The sequence below is a fragment of the Ctenopharyngodon idella genome, chromosome 14 (genome assembly GCF_019924925.1).
Source record: "Ctenopharyngodon idella isolate HZGC_01 chromosome 14, HZGC01, whole genome shotgun sequence".
NCBI lineage: Eukaryota > Metazoa > Chordata > Actinopteri > Cypriniformes > Xenocyprididae > Ctenopharyngodon > Ctenopharyngodon idella.
In genome coordinates this window covers 23,147,414-23,173,503 of record NC_067233.1, presented here as the reverse complement: position 1 = coordinate 23,173,503, position 26,090 = coordinate 23,147,414, and the positions used below count along the sequence as shown (strand labels likewise).

Sequence of the window (26,090 nt, the reverse complement as noted above, 5' to 3'; positions counted from 1 at the left end):
TATTACCCAACAGGTGAGTAAGGTATTTTATTTAACAAATAAACTGCCATATGTAGCTCTCGAACAGAGTTCATTGTAAAGCATTATCTATTGTGAAGGCTTATTTCATTATGGTTGTAATAGCACTGTGCTGGAATTTATTTTCAAGGAAGTACCGTGCCTATTAATGGGTATAGCTACAGTGGCCCTGTCTCAAATGGCGTAATTCATGTGGTTTTTTGGACTTACAATGGCCGCATGTCCATTAAGTCCACGAGACCATAGGGTGTCCCATTTGTCATTTTAGGTTTCAAAAGGGTGCTCGCGAGTGCCCTCTTCGTGGCCAATACGCGCCCTCGATGTGCACTTTTGCCAAGCTCCGCAGCAGACTTCTGCCCGACAGTCAAAGCAGCATTACGCCACGAAAGTATGGACTCGGAGGACGAGCTTAGGGTTCCATTTGGGAACATCTTCAGATAATCAGCTTAAGATCTAAACACAGGTACCGCAAACCATATTCATCCACAGTCACGCAAAGCCGAAGCACAACCAAAACAATGTTCTTCCGCAAAATGCATGCAGTTTTGTTTTTTAACCACTAGAGGGCCAAAAGTTAAATAGTGTAGGGCTAACTTTAAGTGGATGTGCATGAAAACTAAATACGCTCAGGCTTTCCATAACTTGATTTTTATTACATAATATTACACAATACTGGTTTAATGACAATAAGTTTTGAAACAACTTTTAAATGAGTGGACATCAGATAATAACTGCAGGTCACAGACAGAAGCTTATAGAAGGAGAAACTCCACCAAGAGAACAAGAATTCACTCCTTTTGCGAAATGAATGATGAAACTGGAAACAGTGTTAGTTTATGCATTAATTAACATAGTTAATTAGAAACACAGTGAAGTGAAGCCAGAGTTATTTTCACAGTTAGACAGAGGTCAGGGGAGATTCATTCACATTCAGATTCACTGTAAATGACAAAAGTGCGTTTCATAACGGAGATGTGGAAATGGGCCGTACCACCAACATCTGCAGAGCAATTTTAAAAACATTTGATATATTTTAATGCCTCATCGTTAATTTAAAATCTATCATTTCTTTTGGTTCGAATCTTGTTTTCAGAATTCGGACAGGTTTATATCACGTTCATATTTTAAAGCTCTTTAAACAAAATTAACACTGAAGCCTTTCGGGATTTGTTCGTTATGGAGCTGAACAGGCTTAATTTAAAGCTAATTCACTAAAGTACAAAAGCAATTGTTAAAAACCACAAATATAGAATAGAAACGGGACAAACAAAAGCAAAGCGATACATGACTGAAAACAAACAAGAACGATCACTGCAAACGATTTGACGTTAAAACTTCTGATATTAGAACGTGATGTGTGACTATTTACAGGTTGAGAAGCTCGATTACATCTGATTAAATGCAAGCTTCCAGATTCTTTCAGTCATGTGATTTGAGATCAGGATGAAAATGACAAGTCTGTCTTTAAACAACAGGTTCTAGATTCATCTCAGTGTAAGTTCTTTTTAATCATGAACCTAGTTCTAGAACTTAATGTTATGGCTGAGAGTTCTAGAAATCTCCAGGCCAAAGGTTACAGAGTTCTTCATTTGATTAAAAGGAAGCATAGCGATCAAGAAACGGAAATATAGTTCGCAACTTTTACTGCATTTTCCAAAATAAATGTAACAGGGCTTTATTTATAAAACACACAAGCAAAACTAATTTCTGTAAATCAATCATAAACCATTTTAAAGATTTTATGGAATTTTTACGGAGGAAAAAAAATCTGTTAACTTATTTTATTTAATGCTATGATTTATATAAGAATGGTTTAACTAAATTCAATGTATCAATTAATTTTAATACAATTTAATATGAATATCATGTAAAGCATACTGAATGTTTTCTTTTAATTCAACACGGGATGCCTTAAAATCACTTGTAAAATGATTTAATACAATTTACATAATTTTAATTTAGTGCATCAATTTACATAAATTTACTGTTTTACAAACTTTATGCAACAGTTTACTCAGATATGGCTGCATAAATGTTTTTGTGCATTCCAATTTACGAAGGTTTTTTTAATTTCAATGTTACAATTTGCATACAAATTATGGGTGATTTACACAAATTCATTCTGCTTGATTTTCATGAATGAAGCCCAATGATTGTACTTGCTTTGGCCTGACAGCAGAAAATATTGTGGCGAATAAACGAGAAACAAGTCTTGCTTTACGTGGTAAAGGCCATTATAGTGCTAAATTAATCTGCTACATTTTTTACTGTACCTATCATTACGGTTTGGACGACTAAGACGAGTCAGCGCTGTAATGTTTGTGTAGCTTCTGGCAAATAAACATCTGAACAATGACGACATCCTCGCAACACCACAACAAACATGTGCAACGCTGTCCTCAACCAACGGTAAGAGTCTTTTAAGCAAGGCAATGACCTACTTAGAAACACTAAATCTGATTTTTAACACACAGAAACACGGCTTTGAACCAAAGCTGAGTGCAGAGTGAACAACTGTTTCCATCCGAGGTGTTAAAGTGAATCTGAAGAGTTAAAGCAGAGCATTATGAGGCAGACGCTTCATCACCTAAAGGACACTTCTTACCGCCAAACACACCGATATATATCCTGCTATAGCACACGTGCAAGAAAGCATTAGTGATGTACACTTTTAGTGTGAGATAATCACTCTCATTCCTACCTGGGACTCAAGACGAGTGTGCAAATCAAATATTTAGTGTGACGTTTCATTCGTTAATCTGTATAATGAGCCGAAGCAGTATAATATACACAGTTCCTATAGATATATTTAGATTTGTGTGGGCCATATCCCATAATCCTCCATTCCAGACCTGCAAGTTCACGCGTTCAAATGATGAAACCCAGCAAAACGGGACACTAGGATGGAACGTGGTCATCTAAAACCTCTTTTAAACATCATTTGTAGACTATGACACAGAAGTATCAAACTCCTATAGACAGCATCCGGACATACATACACATATGCTTGTTTTGCATCTGTATGTGTGTGTTTGTGTGTTCATGCATGTCTGTATGAGTGTAATCATTGTGTGGTCAGAGAGAAATCATGATCGCTTGATGAACTGGTCTGTCTTTCCACCGCTCTCAGCAATTTGCACGCCGCTATTTTGCTCTGGATGTCGTGTTTCTTCTCGAAGTAGTCAACCAGCGATGTTTCCGTCAGGAATGATGCTAAAACCTGCTCGAATGTGATCGACCAATCGGCATCCGGCGCGCTGCCCCGCCTCCGATCCACTCCATCTCCGCCCACTCCGCTCATGCAGCCAATCAGCACGGTGTCGTCGGCGATGTCCTCGCACTGCAGCGAACCGGCACTCACCACGGAGTAGGACGAAACAGACGTGTCGTCTTTGGCGTCTTCATCGGAGCCAGCCGCCGTGGGAGGTGGCGTCTCTAGCTGCGCCTCCGCCAGGGCCTTGGAGACCAGGGACTGTCCTGATCCTCCCTCTCCGGACGAGTCATCCCTCTCTGGCTGCAGAGCGTCAATGGTGGAGGGCAGCAGGGCCTCGGCTTTCTTTCCGCCGTTGTTGGTGAATTTCTTGCCCACTTCTCCGATGCGCAGCAGGAGACTCGCCACCGTAGCAATGCCGTGATACAGCTCCTGCTCCATGGGATCTTCGCTGAACATGTTGTAGAGAGTCTTACACATCTCAATGAACTGCTCCTGGAAAAGTATGAACACATGAAAATGTGTTGTAGTCACTCATGTTCATGTCAAGGCCATTTTAAGAGGTCAAACACTGTAGTACAAGGTTGCTACTTTTAATACTGATTTGATGTGAATGTAAATATAAGATATAGTCAAATATAATTATTAAAATGATTTAAAGTGCCCACTATTATGCTTTTTTAGATATTACCTTTCATGTAGTGTTTTATAGCTGTTTGTGAATGTAAAAGGTCTGCAAAGTTTCAAAGATCAAAGTGCAGATGAATGTTTTTTCTCCCTAAAGAGAGAATCGATTCTGAACTGTCTGAAATGAGTCATCATGTATGTAGGTCATGACCTATGTAGGTTTGTGACAAATTTGCATTTTGACCCGCACTTAAACATTGTATAGTCGTAGCTGAGACTGGAAGATCCACTTTGATGCTCTTCTAAAAGGATGAGATTGATATGGTAAAACTGACACCATTGTTAGCTGAAATTCATATAAGCAGCTGACCAGTCACAACAGACTGGGCCATCTGACCAATCAGAGCAGAGCAGCTCTCAGAAAGGCGGGGCTTACAGAGACCGAATCCTTGATCGAACGTTTGAGACATAAGAAAAGAGCTGATGCTGCAATGGATATGAGAAAATTAAACCTAATTTAAAAATATTGTAGGAGACTTCAAAACATTTAAAATAAGATAATAGGGGCGCTTTAAGAGAAAAATAAGAGGTTAATTTCGAAATATTATAATTGTAATTGTTAATCAACGGTTATTAACGGTTATTAACATATCATTGGGTCTCAAAACATTAAAAAGCTTATTATACAAGTCTTTAAACTGGATAATGGCACACATTTCTCCATATTTTTGTTTACATATTTTTCTTTTTCATCTCAAAGTCTGAAAACAGCCCAACTGCACGTTCATGATCAAATTTTACGTGTCAATAGCTACGTTTACATGCAAATGTAAATAATCATGCCTTCATGCAAACATGTTAAGTGGTCAAATGAATATGAATATTGGTCACCTGATTCATCCGGGGCAGATCTTTGATACTCTCTTTCTTTGGCTCTTTTTCTTTGGCCCACATTCTCAGATAGTACTTATAGTCCTTTGGCTTCTCCTCTGAAAAACACACATGAGCTGCAATGAGACACTGCCAATAAAACAATGACCATGAAAAGGCAAGTATTATCAGTGCACCTTTTCTGTCATCGGTGTCTCCGGCCGCTGATGTGTCTCCTGACTCTTTCAGCTCCTCTCCTATTAACATATTAATGCTGCATTAATAAACACTTACATGATAATGACATTTAGCCATTACCCATTTAAAAATGTCCACCAGAAAGGATTCATGAAATAAAAACCATGATTTTATATTGTATAAAAAAAAAAAATAAAAATAAAAAAAAACACACACCACAAAGGTAAGATAATGCCATGTGAAAGTGAGAGGGTGAAATGATACAGACTTGAAAACACCAAAACCGACAGAGGAGGCGGTTAGTGAAAAAAAAAAAAAATCTCATCTGTACTGATGCCCAAAAACACCATCAGAGAGAGAAAACACACTCGAGATGACGAACAGACACAAACCTGAGGTCACTTCCTGTGCCAGGAAGTCCAGATGAGACAGGAAGGGAGGATCTGGAGTGATCAAATGAGAGGGAAAGAAAGAAAGAAAGAAAGAAAGAAAGAAAGAAAGAAAGAAAGAAAGAAAGAAAGAAAGAAAGAAAGAAAATGTTAGAGTTTAAAAGAGAGCAGGGGGATAAGGAAGACAACAAATGAGGAAAATGAGAGTGCAGAATATTAATAATTAGTTATCAATCAGTAAACCTGGAGCGAACCATCAACAGATACATGCAAGACAGATCAGAACAGACAAAACATGCACATTAAAAATAATAATATTCATAGAACTAAAAGAAAGTCATATAACTCGGAACAATTAAATTTGTCAACATTTAAATAAATTGAATATTATCTCAGATAGTGTTAAAGGAATAAAATACAAGATCAGTACAAATTAAGCTCCATCAGCAGTATTTGAATTCATCCCTCCAAAACAAAAATTGTGCTTACAGAGACACTTGGACACAATAGATATGATGACGCAACAAAATAAATGAAATAAAAAGGAAATAAGAAAAATGACCAGTCATGTTGTACCACCTCTAAACAGAAAATGTGACATTTTTGGCTTTTAAAGTCGACATTAAATGGAAGTTGCGACCAACTTTACTACTGTACTGTATATTTATGACACATTCTAGAGAGAAATTATTATAAAACAACAAGAAACAAGGACGGGTTTGATTTTATTTGGCTTTTGTTGATGGATTGTGAAAAATGAGTGCTGTGTACTAGAATACAGACAGATCTGAATGTGATAAATATCAAGTGAACAAAAAAAAAAAAAAAAAAAAATTTACATAATTATTTTTTTATAGACAGACAGAGATAGACGGATGAACGGATGGATAGATGGACGGACAGATGGAATGGCAAATGAATAGACGGATAGACAGACAGATAAATGGATAGATGATAGATAAACAGAAAGATAAACGGATAGATAGATGACAGACAGATAGAATGACAGATAGATGGATAGAATGACAGATTAGACGGATAGAACGACAGATAGAAAGATAGAACGATAGATAGATAAACAGATAGATAAATGGATAGATGACAGACAGACAGCCAGCCAGATAGATAGATAGATAGATAGATAGATAGATAGATAGATAGATAGATAGATAGATAGATAGACCAATATAACAATAGATAGATAAACGGATAGATAAATGGATAGATGATAGAGAAATAGAAAGATTAATGGACAGACACAGACAGACAGACAGACAGATAGATGCTGATTTTATAGAGACTTTAAACCCCCACAGTCCATGATATTCCACCGTAAGCTCATCACTGTAACGATGATTTCTGCTTTTTTGCAGGAAAAACTGCAAAATATCTCTCTGTGGAGCTTGACTTGTATTGAACCTGGAACATTTCTTTACTGTTGATTTGAACTGATGTTCAGGGAATAAGCGTGTCTCAGTGTTTGTACCCTGTGGCGTGTCGTCGTCAGTGAAGAACTGCGTGGCCTCCAGCGCCGACTCTGCTTCCTCTGGACACAACGCTTCAGAGAGACAGAGAGAACAGATCAGCACGTGACAGACACACCCGCTTTACAAACCTTCTCATCTTTTCTTCAAATCTTCTTTACACACACAGTCCAAACGAACAAAAACGTGCTAGTTTTCTCACTTTAATTAGCCTCACACACACTTTCACACACACAGAGAGTGTTTGCTAAGAGCGGCGATCCGGTTTCCTCACGCTGTGCTGATGTGTGCTGTACACTGGTGTCAGTCACACCTCTGTACTTCACACTAAAAACACTAACAATGTTCTTTAAAAAGGTCTTTTGTTTTTCTCTGTTACACTCTTTCTCTGGCCTGTTTAGTAAAAGTCTCATGTGACTGTAAACGTACCTGGAGGCAGGTGGAGTTTGTAGAGAAGTTTGAGTTTTTCTGTCATATCGCCATGATACATTCCACCTGAGAGAGAAAAAGCAAAAACTGTTGCAATGAAGATGCAGAGAAGCTCAGATATACAAGTTTTGTCTTTGATTTAAGTTGTTGACTAATTATATACCTTTCAGGTATTTTACCTTCTGTTTTCTATAAATATATTCCTAATATCATATGCAACCAAACGGTGTTGCAAAATGTTGCAGTGTTTTTTCAAGTGTTTTTTTTCGAGCAGCAAATCATCATATTAGAATGATTTCTGAAGATCATGTGACACTGAAGACTGGAGTAATGATGCTGAAAATTCAGCTTTGATCACAGGAATAAATTACATTTTACTATATATTCACATAGAAAACAGATATTTTAAATTGTAATAATATTTCAAAATTTTACTGTTTTTACTGTATTTTTGATCAAATAAATGCAGCTTTGGTGAGCAGAAGAGATGCTTTTTCTTTCAAAAACATTAAAAAATCTTAGAGAACCCAAACGAATCACTGAATCAGAGTTTAAATCAATTCACTGAAAGACACTTTGAACCGATACATAAAAAATAAAAATAGATCAAACCTTAATTGTCTTACAACTTGAGAGAATGAAAGTATTATGAAAGTAATGGCAGTGATGCAAAAAATTTTTTTAAATTTTATATTAATTTATTGTGAATACTCAATATCTAGGCATGAGTAGTACATCAATGATTATTTACAAATCAGCTAAATATCCTTTTTAGAAGCAGTATCTGAAGTGGTAATAGCTTTCACATTAAAGTCACCATGAAATCAAAATGGGCAATTTTTATTTTTTTGGAATATTGCAGTATTTATTATTAATTTTTTATCCATGCACATCATTATTGTTTTAAATTCATGTTCCTTGTAATCTTGAATCAGAATAACTTCCCCTCCCTCTTTCAATGACATCTCTTCTCTTCTCTGATGATGAGGGCGGGGCAACCTGTCACTCACATGAGATCCACTAATAGCAAACCACAACCATCCAATCAATTCCCCACGGACAAAATCAAGCCCCGCCCTACATTTGTTCTTGTTCCAGAAGCTGTTTCACTCTGATATACATCAATAAGGGAGAAAAGACTATTGACTTCAATCAAACTCTGACTCAGTCCAATCTAAAAGCTTCTACTCACTGAGTCCGGTGACAAACTCTTTAAAGTTGATGAGAGTGTCTTTGTTTTGGTCGAGCAGGCGGAAGAGTCGGCTAGAGAGCGTGTTGGTGTGAAGGCCGCAGCTCCAGGGCGCCAGAGCGGAGAAGAGCTGAACGAACTGCCCGCAGTCGATGCGGTACTGCTCCAGATACGGCAGGCTGGGGTCGTGACGCTCCGCCGCCGTGCTGCTTGCACCCCAGTAACAACTCATGATGTGTTTCGCCTGGGACACACACACAGAAGTACATAAACATGCACACAATTACACTGACAATAACTAGAGCTGGGCAGTATGACAGTATGTACTGTATAAATATACTATAAAGGCCTGCACAGTGTTGGGGGTAATGCATTACAAGTAACTTGAGTTACGTAATTGGATTACTTTTCAAGTAACTAGTAAAGTAACGCATTACTTTTTCAATTTACAACAAAATATAAGTTTAAGTAAAACTTTGTTTTCACATTTATTGACAGCTCTCCTGTCCCCATGTTGTAAAAAAGCCATGAACCATGAAAAAAGTAATGCAAAAGTAATGTTTCGCATTACTTTTGCATTAAAAAGTAATGCAATTAGTTACATTTTTAGGGAGTAACGCAATATTGTAATGCATTACCTTTAAAAGTAACTTTCCCCAATACTTTGTATACTGCAAATAAACAATCATCCAATCACATTACATCAAGAAAAGAGAAGCACCTTTCATTTGGATGAATGGAATTATCCATTAAAAAAACTATATTATGTTACCATTTCCATGATCTAAGCTAAAATGTACTATACTATAGCTTAAACAACTATAATGTACACAAATACACAGACAGCTAGTGGTTTCTTTAGTTCAAAATGAGCATTATGGTGCTTGGAAGAACAGATCAGATAAAACACAAATGAAACACATTTATACACAAAATAAATAGATAAATAAACTCATAAATAAATTATTTTAATTAATAAAAATGAATGTAATACTAATATTAATATTTATTTTTATTTAATTTTTCAATGCCATATTTTCATTGCAACAACAAACTTAATAGCAAAAGTCATACAATTAACAAAAAAAACTACATTTAAGATTAATACAAGACAAAGATTCTAGAATACACATGATTTTTTAAAATAAATATATCAGTTAAACATATCTGTATAAAAATACTGTCTGTTTAAATTATGTTATAATAATAATCACACAATATTCAATACTTATTATTAATTTTAATAATTAATATCAAATAAATATATAAAATCTGAGTTTTATCTTACCTTAAACAGAACATAGAGTTCTTCCAGCTCCTCAATAGTGAAAGCGGACTCTGTCATGATAGCTCTCACCTGAACATCACAAACACACATACAAGATCACATGTGGAAATGTCTAAAATTGTGAAATATGTCCTCTCGATTCACACACACTTACCACACTCCTCTTGGCTGTGTCTTCTAGTGACTGTATGACCTTTAACCTTTGTTTGAACCTCATCTGCTCGATGACATCGGCACGCAGGCTACCAAACTTCTGCAATTAGACAAAAACGAAATACTCAGTTAAAAAGAATAACATTATCATAGGGGTTATGCACAATCTAACTTCCGTATTCTGTAAAACAGATAAGATCGCTTCCAGTTTAGGTCTTTTGTATGTGCTTCATGAAAGAAAAAATTTGCTGTTTTATTCAAGATAACTTAAAAGGAGCAAGCAAAGATGAGCATAACTGATGTCCCCCGCATATGCAGATTGATATTTAAAAGCTTTTTTCATTTTTCTTCTTCACACTAACGTTTAGATATTTAATAGAATAAAACACCTATAACAACGTGAACTAGGTAGTTTCGCTGATTACCTTAAAAGTCCATAGATATGCGGTCAGCTCATACTGCTGTTAACACTTTCTCTGACAAGCGAATGCAATGAGACCAGTTTTCCGGTTTGGTCATGTGACGTTCGACATATACCCTATTGGTCAGGAAAACAAAGCACTAAGCCCCGTCTCTTCACCTCATAGGATGCTTTAATGAGCTCAAAGGCGTCGATCTCAGGTGGAGGGTTGTTGCCACTGGTCAACAGAGCATGAAGGTGGGGAATGGGTGGAGAAACCGTCTGCTTATTCACAACATTATCCAAATATCTACAGGACAGAGAAACAGTTATGACAGCACAAACATTATTAAGAACATCTTCATGAAGCTCAGACAGAAAAGGGCAAATAAATTTTGTTTTTTAAATGGAACAGTTTATTGAACCTTTAGCAACATTTTAAAAAGAAAGGTTGGCATATGTGTGTTTTTGTTGAGCATCATATTTGATACATCAGGCTTTTATGGCTCATATAGTATGATATAGTGAGAATATGGAGCTCAAACTCGAGAAGGAAAAACAGTTCAATTTTATTCAGAGGACCAAACTGAGCAAAAATATGCAATCTTGTGCAGATGCTGATATTTATATGGACAAAAAGATGAAATTTTGATGCTTGTAGATCAATGTAAATCAATGAGATCTTTATAACAGTATAGCAGATACATAAAATGCATCTAAATATCAGTCGTCGCTCTATATCTGCCAATAATGTCTTATTAAGATGATATTTAAATACTTAGTTTTATGATCAAAGCTCTGTAGTTTTAAAACAAATAATGCAATGCAATACAATGATGATTGAGAGATGAACAAATAAACCTGATGATCATATTTGATACTCACATTTAAACATGAATTTTCTAAAAAAAACGATGTATGGATAATCAAGTAAAAAAAAAGTTGCTTCAGTCCAGTAAGTGTTCATCTTGAAATATTACTAACAATATAAAAGTTATTCTTATGTTTACTTTATAAAAATCAGTAAATATTTCAGAGCAAAAAGACCCATAAACCATGAGCTGAAGGAGGACGTTTACAATTATACTAAAAGACATTTTACTTGCTATAAAAGTATAAACTATCAATCAGACAACAGAAGGACTTCATCAGAAAGGCTTTATAAGGCTAAAACTGATTCATGAAATTTAAAAGAAGAAAACATGAAATGCTTTATGTAAATGTCAAAACTATTAAAATAATACTGGCATCACTCTTTATTCATATTGTACATATAATGAACTACATAATGCTGTATTATCCACACTCACCTGCCCAGAATAGTCATGGCCTCTCCCTCATCTGAACAGGACAGCAGCTGATCCATGTTTGCATGTAGCACAGCTAATGACACCTGGACAAGAGTGACAGACACCTGTTAGCCTGATTTACATGTCAGACATCACTTGAGAGACTTTCTAATAAAATCATGTTCTTTGGGAAATGTTACTTTAAGAAACTCCTACAGTCCGTAGGACTAAACTGCATGATTTATATGGATTAGTTAGTTTTTACGACCTCTTTATGAATATTTTGAAGCGTCAAAGTGGTAGTTGCGTAGCTGTCAATGGAGTGACAGAAATCTCTCAGATTTTCTTAAAAAGATCTTCATTTGTGTTTTGAAGATGAATGTAAGTCTTAGGGGTTTGGAACGACATTAAGGTGAGTAAATGATGACAGAATTTTCATTTTTGAGTGAACTAATCCATTAATGGGGAAAAAAAAAAACAATAAAAAACTTTAGACTTTTGTGTGACAAAAATTGTCAGAGATTTCCTGTATTATGAATGCACGATATATCGCCACCATATCGGTATCGGACGAAATATGTTAATTTTTTATGTTATCGTTATCGGCCCAATAAGAAAATCTGGCCGATATATTAAAGCCGATAAATAATGGATTATTTCCTTCAGCTGAGACACTTCAGATGCGAAACTGTCCACCATTATGGTTTTGAATAGCTTGAAATATGAGTGGAGTCACTTCAAAAAGGAAAATACAGTTAAGTGCAACATGTGCAGTGCAAGTCTGTCATGTAGGCTACATAATATTATAATTGTGTGTTTGGGACATGGCTTTTAATGGTGAGACTTTTGTTTTTGTAATCAGGCTCTCAAAAATTATATAAAAATGTGGATTTAGATTTATCGGCAAATATATCGATTATCGGCTTTCAAATATAAAGAATTACCGGTTATCGGTATTGGCCAAAATTTTCATATTGGTGCATGCCTATCCTGTATACATGCAAAACACTCAAAAAAGTTTTTTTTGCACCTGGAAAATGACTTTAATGCCCTCGTAGAAGAAGCAGTCGACCAGCAGCACCGCGCTGTCGAAAGGCATGACGGACAGGAAGAGAGTGAGAAACCAGGACAGAGAGATAGTAGAGATGACGCCCAACTCCTGCATGCGCTCGTACAACAGCGGCAAACACTCGCGGGTGAGCTCCTCGAACACGCCCTGATCCACCAGCGCTCCTGGCACAGAGAAATACAAGAGAAAATACTGGTGAAAAATATATACAACCAGAAAGTTGCAGCTGCCATCATGTGCTTATATTTGCGTGACTGACCTACAACTCTAGTGTTGTAATAGTCGGGCAGCATCCGTTCACACAGAGCCACAAGCAGCCAGAACGCCTCCTCTTCAGTACAATACAACAACAACACAGACGTAACAATGTTCATCGCCTGGAGAGAGAAAGAGAGAGAGGACACAGAACAATGCTAAACAGACTCTCTCGTACCACTTTTCTTCAGAAAGACACTGATAATGTACTTGACATACACAGATTAAAACATCATCATCAAAATGCAAGGCAATAAATAACAAAAGATTCTCATAGAACTAGATTTCTCTCATTAAATGAAAAAAAAAAAAAAGCCTTATTTCAAGTGACCGATTTGGCACATCGCAAAGCGAATTTGGCTAATCTGTAAAATAACCTTTTGCAGCATTTACAGCAATGTTCATTAATATGCATTGTCCCTGTTAAATAAAAAATAAAAAAATAAAATTTGCTGCAAAAGCACCTATCTGAAAAGATGCTCTTATTTATAAGGACAATATGAACTGCTACATGTGTAAACTGATAACTATAAATTTAATTATATATATATTATATTGTGATTATATATTGATTATATTTGATTATATATTTACATAATTTCTGACAGTTACATTAAAACCCAGTGGCAGCATAAAAATGCTCAATTAAAATTACTTTAAATTATATTTTACTTTTAATTTACCATCTACCCCATGAACAGTTAAATGCCCCCAAAATTTTTCTCAATGTGCAATAAAAACTTAAATGGTTTAAGTTTGCAAACACTTTTTGGGGCAACTGAAATGTCTATCCAACATTAGACTAGTGTGTGTGTGTGTGTGTGTGTGTGTGTGTGTGTGTGTGTGTGTGTACCTGGCAGTATCCGATGCCAGGGTTCCTGTAAGCGTAGGCCGTCAGGACTCGTCTCAGCGCAGCGATGCCCATCTCGTTCTGGAAGGCGTGATGCTCAGGCATGGAGCGGTGGAGGTCTCTCTCGATCTCCTCCGTCGCTAGAGTACATTTACCCATCGCCTGCTCAACCAAACTGCCGTAGTAACCCGGGTGTGTGGCCATCTCGTTCTGAGCACCTGGAAAATGGGAAAAAGAGGACAAATAAAGCCTGGGCAGAGCAGCTTCCGCAGATCATCAACATGACCACATTCATCTCCATGACAAGAAGTGACACCGATCTTTTTCTGCTGACAGTGTGTGATATCTCACACTGATGTGTAAATCTTTGACAGTCACATATACAAGCAGAAGAAGTCGACACACATTTGGACAAGCACACTACTCTCACTCGCATGTTAACTGTGTACAGTATACAAATACATTCTCTAATGATGTACTGCCGAAATGTGCAGGATATAAACAGCAGAATATTGTATGTATCCCATAATGCAATGTGCTCGACTTGATCTTCCATTTCCAATGTGCAAATAAACCTGAATAAACACAATTTTAACATGTCTTTCTTAACAAACTGGATTAAAAATGTAAAATTACAATATTTCATTCTGAATCAAGAAGCAAAACAATTATGTTACAACGTAATATCAGTGTTGGTATTGTTAACTAAAACTTTTTTCAATTTCATTAATTGCAATAAAGCTGAAATAAAATAAAAATGGAAAACAGAAAAACGTTTATTTCAAATAGATGCCAAGGCAACATTTTTCATTTTTGTTTATGCTTTTTAAATTTCAGCAGAAATTACTAAAACAGAAAAAAGTAAATGGAAGGGAAAAAAAACCCATAAAATTACTAAAACTATCTAAAATAAAAAAATTATATAAAAATAAAATCTGCAATAAAATAAATTCAATACTCAATTCACTATTTACACTTTAAATAGGCTACTTCTTTATTCCATTCCTTGCATAAATTTATCTGTATATAGCATATTTGAAAATGTAAAGAAAATAATAATACTAAAACAACTGTGTAGCACACATAAAAATATAAAGTAAGTACACTAGAATTCTAATCCAAACATTCACTCTTTGATTACAGAGATCTGTGCTGTTGAGGACAGAGCAGACTGCCTCTTGAAAAGCACTGTCAGTGGTCTGGCTGAACGGCGCCTCCTGGTGTTTGGAGGATTCATTACCTGAGAACAGCAGCCACAGCTCTCCTCTCAAACTCTCAGGTATCCCGTTCAGGACCAGCTCTCTCGTCTTAGAAGTGCGGTACATACACACTCCACGTCCATACTCAAAGAAATGGATGTTCCATGATTCCTCTTTCATCTTCTCTCTTGTCTGGATGAACAGAAAGGAAGGTCAAAACAAAACCGAGGAAACACCAGGCAACTCATGTCCTACATAGCCGTGCTAGTTCCACATCACTCATATTCCAAACTCTCTTTCTTCTCACATAAAAATTATTTCAACTCAAATCAATATTTTATGTCTATTTCCACAAATGTTCAAAAGTTTGAGGACAGTAAGATTTTTGCTTTTTGAGAGAGAAATTAATACTTTTATTCAGCAAGGATGCATTAAACTGATCAAAAGAGACCATAAAGAATTTATAATGTTACAAAAGATTATATTTCAAATAAGCTTTCTATTCATCAAAGAATCCTAAAAAAAAAAATGTATCACTGTTTCCACAAAAATATGAAGTAGTTTTCAATATTGATGATAATCAGAAATGTTTCTTAAGCAGCAAATCATCATATTAGAATGATTTCTGAAGGATCATGTGACACTGAAGGATATGTGTAATTGTTTGAACCACTTCACATGAGGTCTGATTGTCATGAGGGGTGTGTCTCACCACTTTGGGCCCCAGCTCCTCCGGGACGTCCTGCTGGTAGATTTGCAGTAGGCCCTGCTTGGCGGTGGGCAGACTGGGGCTGTAGTGTTGGTTTTGGGGCATCTCTCCGAGTCCCAGCACAGAAGGGGACGGGGGCAGAGATGGCGGTGTACTTGGGCTGGGATTCTCCTGGAGATGGAGGTCACATGACATGTTTACAACAGACCAGCAATGAAGAATGTAAAAATGAGTTATGCTCCAATGGGGCAAATGTCTGTAAGCATGAAAACTAAATAAGTTCAAAAGTTTGAGGTCAGTACAATTTGTTTTTTTTTGAAGGAAATTAATAATTTTATTCAGCAAGGAAGCAATTCATTTGAATGACATTATAATGTTGCAAAAGATTCTATTTCAAATAAATTCTGTTCTTTTGAACTTTCTATTCATTAAAGAATCCTGAAAAAAAAAAATGTATCACAGTTCTTTTTTCAACATTCATAATAATCATAAATGTTTCTTGAGCAGCAAATCAGCATATTAGAATGATTTCTGAAGGATCATGTGACACTGAAGACTGGAGTAATGATGCTGAAAATCACAGGAATAAATTAAATTTACTAATATTATATATATATATATATATATTTTTTTTTTTTTTTTTTTTTTTTTCACATAGAAAACAGCTGTTTTAAAGTGTAAAAATATTTCACAATATTGCTGTATTTTTGATCGAATAATTGCAGCCTTGCTAAGCAGAAGAGACTTCTTTTTTAAAAAATATTAATTCATCTTACCAACCTAAAACGTTTGAAAGGAATAGCATATAAAATTAAATACTATGCAAATTCCTTACATACATCACCTTTAATGTCATAGAACAGGTTAAAATATAATAAATTCTGATGAATTCTGACTCACGGATTGAGCGTTTAGGCCACATGGCCTGTCAGGCGTGCGCTGCAGGAAGTCCGAAATTCGCTGTACCAGGAAGTCACGGTCTTTGAGGTTGGCAAACAGGAAGGTCATCTTGTTTTTAGTGCTGATCGACAGTGGACTGGGCAAAACACTGCTGCTGTCTGCTTTTTCCACTATGGTCACCTACAGGGAGAGAATGAGGGAGTGACACAACTATATGCGAGTGTGTTGTGCAAGCGTGTGTGTGTGTGTGTGTGTGTGTGTGTGTGTGTGTGTGTGTGTGTGTGTGTTTACCTCTCTCAGTGGAATGATAAGCTGACACAGATCTTCCTCTCGACTGGCAAAGCAGATGTAGTTGTTAGAAACAAACATTTGACCGACGACATGCATCTTAGTGAACGGCGTCCAGAGCGTACAGTCGGTGTGTCCATCCAAACGCTCGTCCTGCGTGAGCCGGAAAAGCGCCCTGTACCGCTCGTTCTTTGCACGCGCATCCAAGTCCCTGAAACGTGAAAACTAGCTCAGTTTAAAGTAGTTAAACCAAGATCTGTTTATTTATACTGACTCTTTAAAAAAGTTTCAATTATATTACTATCAAATTACATGATTTATTTTTTAAAATCATATTTGTTTGGCACAAAAACTAAAACTAAATGAAAACACACATAATAAATAAATAAATAAATAAATAAATAAAATATACACATGGGCTGTCATGTTATTAAAATTTTTAATCTAATTAATTACACGATGTGGTGATTAATTAATCTAATTGATCACAAATTAATCGCACATCAAATTTGGCTGAGAAATTACCCCCAAAAGATCAATTAAAGTCATTATTTTGTTAAATGACAAAAGCATCAAAAAGTATCTTTAGAAAAATAAATGCTTTTATTTGATTCAATATAGAATTTATTACACAAACATTTAGGCTTCAGCGGCCATGAGGGTGAGTAAATGATAACAGAATTTTCATTTTTGTGTGAACTGTACATTTTATTAATATGGAAATATTAAACAATTTTTTAATGAAATAATACTCTAAATAAGAAACTAAAACTGCCATTAGGTGGTGGTAAATGTCTAAATGAGTAAGTCATTTAGTCATTTATTCATTCGATTCGTTCAAACAGCTGATTCATTCAGGAATTAAGGAAATGGTTCTCTTTATGAATGAGTCATTGAATCATTGGTTCAACCCGATTCCTTTAAAACGCGGATTCATTCAAAAACTAAACACCGCTGTGTGTTGATCGGAGACGCACAACAGTTCTGCTATGGCTTTACGGTTAATATTTTCATTGGCAAAACTGAGCAAAAACAGACAATATTGTGTCTAAAATATAACACAATATTAACTTCTTATTTATTGAACTGTTGTATAAAATCAATATCTCATTTGCACTCACGCTTATTCAGGACAAAAACATCACTCGTGTGATATTGCGCTTGTTTTTCCTGTGATATTGCTTAACTATATCATGATGTAAATATGAGACAAAAACTCATTCAGGGGCATTTCTGACCTGGTATCTTGAATTTTAGGGGAATATAACTGCATTCTATCTATAGGCTACATCACACAGTTTCATATTTGCACTCATTCCCATAACTAATTAATTACATGAACGATTTAAATCAACAGCCCTAATATATATATATATATATATATATATATATATATATATATATATATATATATATATATATATATATATATATATATATATATATATCTCATGTCATGCGGTTTGCTTACCGCTTGAGTGCGGAGACGTTTTTTAGGGTCTTGCCGGGTTTGGGGAGGAAGCGATCGGCGGCGAAGCTCTCGTTGTCCAGCAGCTGTCTCATGGCGATGTTGGCCAGCTGCTCCATCAGTTTGAAGGTCTCGTTGATGTTGAGGAACATGGAGAAGAAGTGCTCGGTGTCACGAGTGCTCACGCGGATGCTCTCCGGGAAAACCAGCGTGGCGTTCTTGTCTAACTGCGTGACCTCCGTCCACTGCACCACCAGTGAAACTACAGTGAGAGGAGATGGTGAAGAAAGAAAGGAGAAAGAAGGAAGATGCAGTTAGAACAAATGAAAAACAAGAAAGGGGACAAACAGATTTTATTAAGCATGGCAGAAGAAAAGAAGCATGCACTAACACAATTTCACACTAAATAAAGAACATTTAATTCAGTATGAATCAGCCCTTTTCAAAAGACTCAAATGACATCACTAAATGACTCTCTGGAACACTGAATCTGATTGTTCGGTCTTGGCCTTCTGTGGTTGACTATTTTTGTATAATGACCACTAACAACAAGATCTCCTCACTGTGCTTTAAATAGATTTAAAGTCACCATGAAATCAAAATGGACAGTTTTGAATATTGTAGTGTTTATTATAAATTATTTACCCATGCATATTTTTTTTTTTAATTCATGTGCTTCGTTATCTTGAATCAGAATAACTTCCCCTCCCTCTTTCAGTGACATCTCTTCTCTGATGATGAGGGCGGGGCAACCTGTCACTCACATGAAATCCACTAATAGCAAAATTAAGCCCCGCCCTACATTTGCTCTTTTTCCACTTGTTCCAGAAGCCGGTCGTGTTCTAATTTTCTTTTGTCATATAATAAATTTAGTTCCACTGTACATTTTGAAGTATGCATCAAGTCTGAATGTGTCTCACCCTCTTTTCCCAGCAAGAAAGAGTAGAAGCAAAGGTGGTTGACGGACAGGTAGATCCAGCCCTGCCGTGGGACTCTTCCCTTCCAGTAGCTGCAGGGGTAATAGTTCACCAGCTTCTCTTCCTCTGGCATGCCGAACAACTTCCGCATCTTCAGCTCGGCTTCACGGAACTTCCCAGGATCCTCGTCTTCCTGAGGTTTGCCGCTTTTATTCTCTTCAGCGATAATGCCCTGCAAAGAGAAACAAACTTCAGATGACGTGTGTGTTTTAAGAATCATTTTGCATTCAGATAGACCTGTTTAAAAGTTTGGAGTCAGTAAGATTTTGTAATATTTTTTGAAATAAGACTCTTCTGCTCACCAAAGCTGCATTTATTTGATCAAACATACAGTAAAAATTGTGAAATGTTATTCCAAATTAAAATAACAGTTTTCTATGTGAATATATAGTAAAATGTAATTTATTCCTGTGATCAAAGCTGAATTTTCAGCATCATTACTCCAGTCTTCAGTGTCACATGATCCTTCAGAAATCATTCTAATATGATGATTTGCTGCTCAAGAAACATTTATCATTATTATCAATGTTGAAAACAGTTGTAATGCTTCATATTTTTATAGAAAAAGTGATGCATTTTTTCAGGATTCTTTGATGTATAGAAAGTTCAGAAGAACAGCATTTATTTGAAATAGAATCTTTTATATATTTAGAACATTATAAATGTCTTTACTGTCAAGTTTGATTAATTTAATATGTCCATTCTGAATAAGTATTAGTTCATAAAAATAAAAAATAAACCACCTGAACGGTAGAGTACTTATATATATATATATATATATATATAGAACATTTAGACCTAGATTAAGATTTGAGAAGCTAATTAACTATAATTTGTGAAGAAATTAATTGTTGTTAATCCAACAGCTCCAATATATTTCTTAACTTTGACAAATGAAACAAATCCCACCTGTATTTTGCCCTTGACGAAGGTGGTGATGTCATCATCGTTGTCAAAGATCGACAGAGTCTGGAGTAGATTTGTCTCAAGCCACTCCCAGTGTTCAGTGATCTCCTTCCGAGACGAGCCTGAGACACACACACACACACACATCCATCAGAGCAGCTCTGTTAACCGTGCCACAGCTTTTAATATTTCACTCAGATTCAGGGCTGCAGTTAAAAGGTCAAGTGAGGTTTATACGAGATACGGTGAATGTTAATGTGGGCCGTGTGACTCAACAACACAGTCACTTTCCAGATTTTCATCACTGTTCTGCTGCTGCTGCAGACAACGCTGAGATGTTGCCACAAAATGGCCCTGGGTAAAACAACTACTTGTGAAGTCAAAGAGTAACTATTTAGGAAAACAGCAAGACAGTTTCCTTTGTTACCAGACTATCTAACCCATGTGTCACCTGACTAAACAAATCTAGACAAATCAATTTGTCTGAAGAAACTAAGACAAATCAACTGTTATCTAGACTGAGAGCTCTTGATCACCTAAACACACAGTCAGTACTAGTTCACAGATGTGCATTTTTGTCATTTTGATAGATTAATCATTTGAGTACTCTGGGTTGATGGAGACAGTTCCGCCCAGGGTTATTATCACTAACTAAAACAACTAATAACACAAAAAAAAAGTCATTACTTGAAATAAAGTAAACATGAACTTAAAATTAATATTAAAAAAAAAAAAAAAAAAAAAAAAACTTAAACTTCTTTTATTCCAGCTGTTTGCCAAGGCTAAAAAACTAAAAATAAATAATCTAAACCTAAAAACTTAATAAAAACTATATAGACATTTAAAAGAAAAGAATGACAAAAATAGAAAATATAAAAAATTAAATATAATTCAAAATTTTAAAGGGGGGGTATCACACACAGTTTCTGTCAATCTCATGTTAATCTTAAGTACCTATAGAGTAGTATAGCATCCTTCATATCGCCGAAAAGTCTTTAGTTTTATCATATTTATAAAAGATACATACGCTGTACCGAGTCTTTCCGAAAACAGCCGAGCGCCTGGAGGCGTGTCGTTGTGAGCGGAGACAGAGTGACGAGCTGTCACGAGCACGCGCAGCTTTTGTGTAGAGATCGGCTGCAAGCTATCAATGGTCTGCTAAACAAATATATTTAAACACACGCAATACACCATCGTGTTTTCCATGGATAACTTTTGAATCACTATAATGAATATAGCGCATAGTGAATGATGAATAATGAATTTATGAATTCGCTACGTTCGTATTGTTTACATTATATGTACTTAGGTGCCTATTGCCAACAAAACAGACATTTGACGCAGTTTTACTCACCACCTGCTGTTCCGACTCATGACCGGGATCATTACCACTTATTACTCCATCTTTTAGTTTCAAACGATCTGTAAATCCAGCATGGAACTGGGCCTTGTTTATGAAACCATAAGCGCCGATCCCGAGGGCTCGAACAGCCACGGAAAAACAGGAGATATTCTCCATTCATTTTAACCAATAAAAAGGTGTTTGCAACTATCAGTTTCTATGGTTATTTTAATGACAAATATCGAGAGTACATCAATGTAATGCGTGAGAACAAAACTCTCAGCTCCACTTAACGCTGGGTTCTTTGGGAAGCAAGGTTATCTTTCCCTCACAACCAAAAACACGCTTCTTTGGTGACATTGTTGATTTTGTGAAGTCCTGTGACCTGTGCAGCACTGCCGACGACTTCCGTAAAGCCGAACGCGCGTTGATGGGCGTGCTCTTGCTCTCTCTCTGGTCGACGTGTACGCGTGCACCCTTCCGGGAGAAGTGCCCGTACAAGAAATTCCGCCCCCGTTTGCGTCACTCAGGCCCATACTCGAAAACCCCCCCCCAAAGTTCGTGAGAATTTGGAAGAGAATTTTTGGCACAGAAATACTCCATCATACGTCCAACTCGTGTTTTGAAACTTTGGGCATGTTTAGCATTATAATCCAACTCTTTAACGGTGTAAATAAGTCAGAATGCATGAAATAGCATTATACCCCCCCTTTAACAAAAACTGTAATAGTAAATCAATGATATTAAAATAACACTAGCTTTTTTAATGTTGGTCTGTGACCATCTACATTTGGACATTTCATCTCACATAAGTGTCTTTAAATTGTATTTTTAGATATATGTCTGTAGCACAAACAGTGCAGGACAAGTTGCACAAAATTTAATAACTGCTTTAATTACTTATGATTACTGATTTAAACTAGGAAGATAAATATATTGATTGCAGGCTTCAAAAATTAAATCAAATCATAATCATATTGTGGCCTGTTTTGAGGTATATGCAAATTTTGTATTGCTGGATAAGAGAATTGATGTCAGACTGTATTGTGATGAAACATCAAATTTACACCTTTTAATATATATATATATGATATGTATTTATATATTATATTTAATTAATTACTTAATAAAAAAAATTATAAAATGTAATATTATTAATATGTTAATAATATATTGATTTATATTTAATATTATAACATTATATAAATATATTGGTTTCTTTAAATAAGCATTACTGATAAAACGTTTTAAAGCTAAAATCATGCAAGTGTTGCTTTTTCATCATTGCTGACAATTCTGAGTACTCAAGCATGCATGCACATCCCTATTTTGGTGTACATTGCTGTATTTATTATAAATTATTTATCCATACACATCCTTATTGTTTTAAATTCATGAGCTCATAATCTTGAATCAGAATAACTTCCTCTCCCTCTTGCAGCGACATCTCTTCTCTTCTATGATGATGAGGGCGGGGCAACCGGTCACTCACATGAGATCCACCAATAGCAAACCACAACCATCCAATCAATTCCCCACAGACAAAATCAAGACCCGCCCTACATTTGTTCTTGTTCCAGAAGCAGTTTCACTCTGATATATATATGTCACAATAGGGAAGACCAGACTATCGCAACTTCTATTACATGCTGACTTAAAATACAGACCACAAGCGATGTTCCAGAAGATCTGAGACTCTCCCGTCTGGTGCAGAATCCTGTACGGAGCCACACGAGCACTCGAGTCCAACACAACATCCAGTGTACCCACCAGCAAACCTGAGAGAAAAAGATAAGAGTTAACACGTCATAGGTCACGTCCACATGCTGTGTGGAGGAAAAAAACCTCTAAGTCAATAACAGCCATCTGAGCGCAGTGGTTTTCTTCAGTTCTCATTGCTGACACACACACATTCAGCCAGATAAACACACTGTGTGAGAGAGAGAGAGTTTCAGAGGAATTTAAGACATTTGACACACACGTCTTGACTTCCTCTTACAGCAGTCACATGGGCAGTTAATGTGTGATTCTGATGGAGAGATAAACACATAATTTGGCTTCTTCAAAAGGAATGAAGGGTTATTGCAATCCATAAAACACTGAATATTACACAAGCGTGTTATTAACACGTACCACAACTAATAACAGTCTCACTGAAGTTTGCTAAAACACCCATATGACGCAACTTCCAGACAACAACAGGTTAATGCTGAGGTCTCCCTAATGTAATTGAATTTATAGTCAGGTTCAGAGGTGAATGCAGTCATTCTGCTGTCATGTGAGGGACTCGTCTTAAAAAGTGCCTGTTTTTGTCTGTTTGGTTTTAGGTGCCAGGGAGACACATGTGAATGTCTTTCTCATGAGGGAATACAAGTTAATATATCTCATTCTCATGACACCCAAACCATTTATGATAAGAGTTTTTTTCTGTCAAGAAACTCAAATATATATATATATATATATATATATATATATATATATATATATTATATATTAAGGATTCAGGATAATATTAAATATCAAAAGATCATCATATCTGAAGGGTAACAAACAGAAAAAGAGCAAGTTGTGAGTAATAAATATTATATTAGGCAACTAGAAATGTTAAACTTCAATTTCAACCATCAGTTATTTATTTACTACTGTGTTCCTGAACAATAAAGAAAAACGGCATTAAACCATATACTAATAATTGTAAATGTTACACGAAAGATAAGAGTGTATGTACCTCTATATATCTCATAAATTTCTCAGATAAAAATAAACAGATGACGCAAACAACGTCAGCATCAATGAAGAGATGCAACATAAACAAACCCACCTACAGATTTTTTCCTAATGTTATAATGAATCAGGAGCACGCATAAATCTCTTGGTACACTATATTTCATTATTCATGAGTAATCATGCATATGGCAGCGATGGTTTATATTTAGATAAATATCTCGCTCGTACCCGTGATGCCTCCTCCGCGTCCGTGTCCCTTCCTCCTCTGCAGGATGAAATACGGATTCGCCCGCTCGCTCACCCACAGCGCGTTGGCCAGTAACACCTCCTCCGGGGTAATCCACATGGCTTACCGGACACGTTCACTCTCTAGCTGCGGTAAATGTGTGAGTTTTAATCATGCCAGAATGGACAGGACTCAGCTGATGTTTGTCTGCATGAGCCGCCCAACTCAATGCGAGCGAAACCTGCCACCGTGGAGCCAAAACGTTAATGAAACTTCAAAATAAAAGCCTTTACCACTACGGATGATAATAATATAATTAAATATATATTGAATCATATTTATTATGTTAAGTGCTATTCAAACAAATATGATTTTAATTTAACTTTTTTTCAGATTTATTATTTTGAAAACCCATAATTTAGTCTATTCACTAAAAGAGTTGTAAATGTAGTATTAAAGGGATAGTTCAACCAAAAATTTAAATTGATTTACTCACTCTCAAGCCATCCTAGGTATATATGACTATTTCAGACGAACACAATCTGAGATATTTTTAAAAAATATCCTGGCTCTACCAAGCTTTATAATGGTAGTGAACAGGGGGCCTGTTTTGAAGCCCCCAAAAATGCATCCATCCATCATAAATATAATCCATACGGCTCCAGGGGGTTAATAAAGGCCTTTTGAAGTGAAGCGATGGGTTTTTGTAAGAAAAATATCCATATTTAAAACTTTATAAACTAAAATAACTAGCTTCTGCCAGACGACCGTATGCATACTGCGCAAGTCTACTTGTGCCAACTAAGTAACCTCTGAAGCGATGTATGACGCAGGATGTAGGAGTATCATAAGCTTAGACGCCTCTCGCAGTTTAAACAAATAGGGCTGTGCAACAAATTCAAGCTTCTCTTATATCGAAATCCTTCGATATTTTTCTTTAAAATTTCTCGTTTTAGACTTCTAATTTGTGAATGGTTCATTGCGTCATGTGTCGGGTCAGCGGTCACTCTTCCGCCGCAAATCGATGCGTACGGCTATCTGCCGGAAGCTAGTTATTATAGTTAATAAAGTTATAAATATGAATATTTTTCTTACAAAAACGCATCAGAAGGCCTTTATTAACCCCCTGGAGCCGTATGGATTATATTTATGATAGATGGATGCATTTTTTTGGGGGACTTCAAAACACGCCCCCTGTTCACTACCATTATAAAGCTTGGTAGAGCCAGGATATTTTAAAATATATCTCCGATTGTGTTCATCGCAAAGAAGATAGTCATATATACCTAGGACGGCTTGAGGGTGAGTAAATCATGAGATAATTTTCATTTTTGGGTATACTATCCCTTTAAAGGGTAGATTCCAAACCTGTATAAATGTCTACTTGACATCAAGACATCTACTTGGTTACAATCATTCTTCAAAATATCTTCCTTTGTATACAGCAAAACAAAGACATTTATACAGGTTTGGAATAACTTGAGGAAGAGTAAATGATGACAGAACTTTCATTTTTGGTTGAACTATCCCTTTAAGCACTGAGATGCAATGCAAATTCATGCCCATATGGTGGCAATGTTGTATGCTAGAAAAAAATAAGTGGTTAGAATGGAAATTACAGATGCGCCC

The 26,090-nt window shown here is 36.0% G+C and overlaps 1 protein-coding gene across 2 annotated transcripts; it reads right to left on the bottom strand.

Moving 5' to 3' along the window:
• Nucleotides 1-650: 650 nt before the first annotated feature.
• LOC127525731 (TBC1 domain family member 9B) lies at nt 651-24,721 on the bottom strand. Of its 2 annotated transcripts, XM_051918516.1 has the most exons (23): nt 24,464-24,721; nt 23,176-23,286; nt 20,170-20,288; nt 19,204-19,432; nt 18,287-18,545; nt 16,819-17,026; nt 16,528-16,707; nt 15,631-15,798; nt 14,960-15,110; nt 13,723-13,937; nt 12,874-12,991; nt 12,576-12,778; nt 11,567-11,649; nt 10,437-10,566; nt 9,858-9,956; nt 9,704-9,772; nt 8,419-8,659; nt 7,227-7,292; nt 6,800-6,871; nt 5,317-5,367; nt 4,924-4,983; nt 4,748-4,845; nt 651-3,724 (listed from the first exon to the last, which is right to left on the bottom strand). In XM_051918516.1, the coding sequence occupies exons 1-23, from the start codon at nt 24,579-24,581 to the stop codon at nt 3,083-3,085; spliced, it is 3,690 nt and encodes a 1,229-aa protein (XP_051774476.1). In that variant the 5' UTR covers nt 24,582-24,721; the 3' UTR covers nt 651-3,082. The 2 variants fall into 2 exon arrangements, with proteins under 2 accessions (XP_051774476.1, XP_051774477.1); XM_051918517.1 differs by lacking the exon at nt 5,317-5,367.
• Between the last annotated feature and the right edge of the window lie 1,369 nt (nt 24,722-26,090).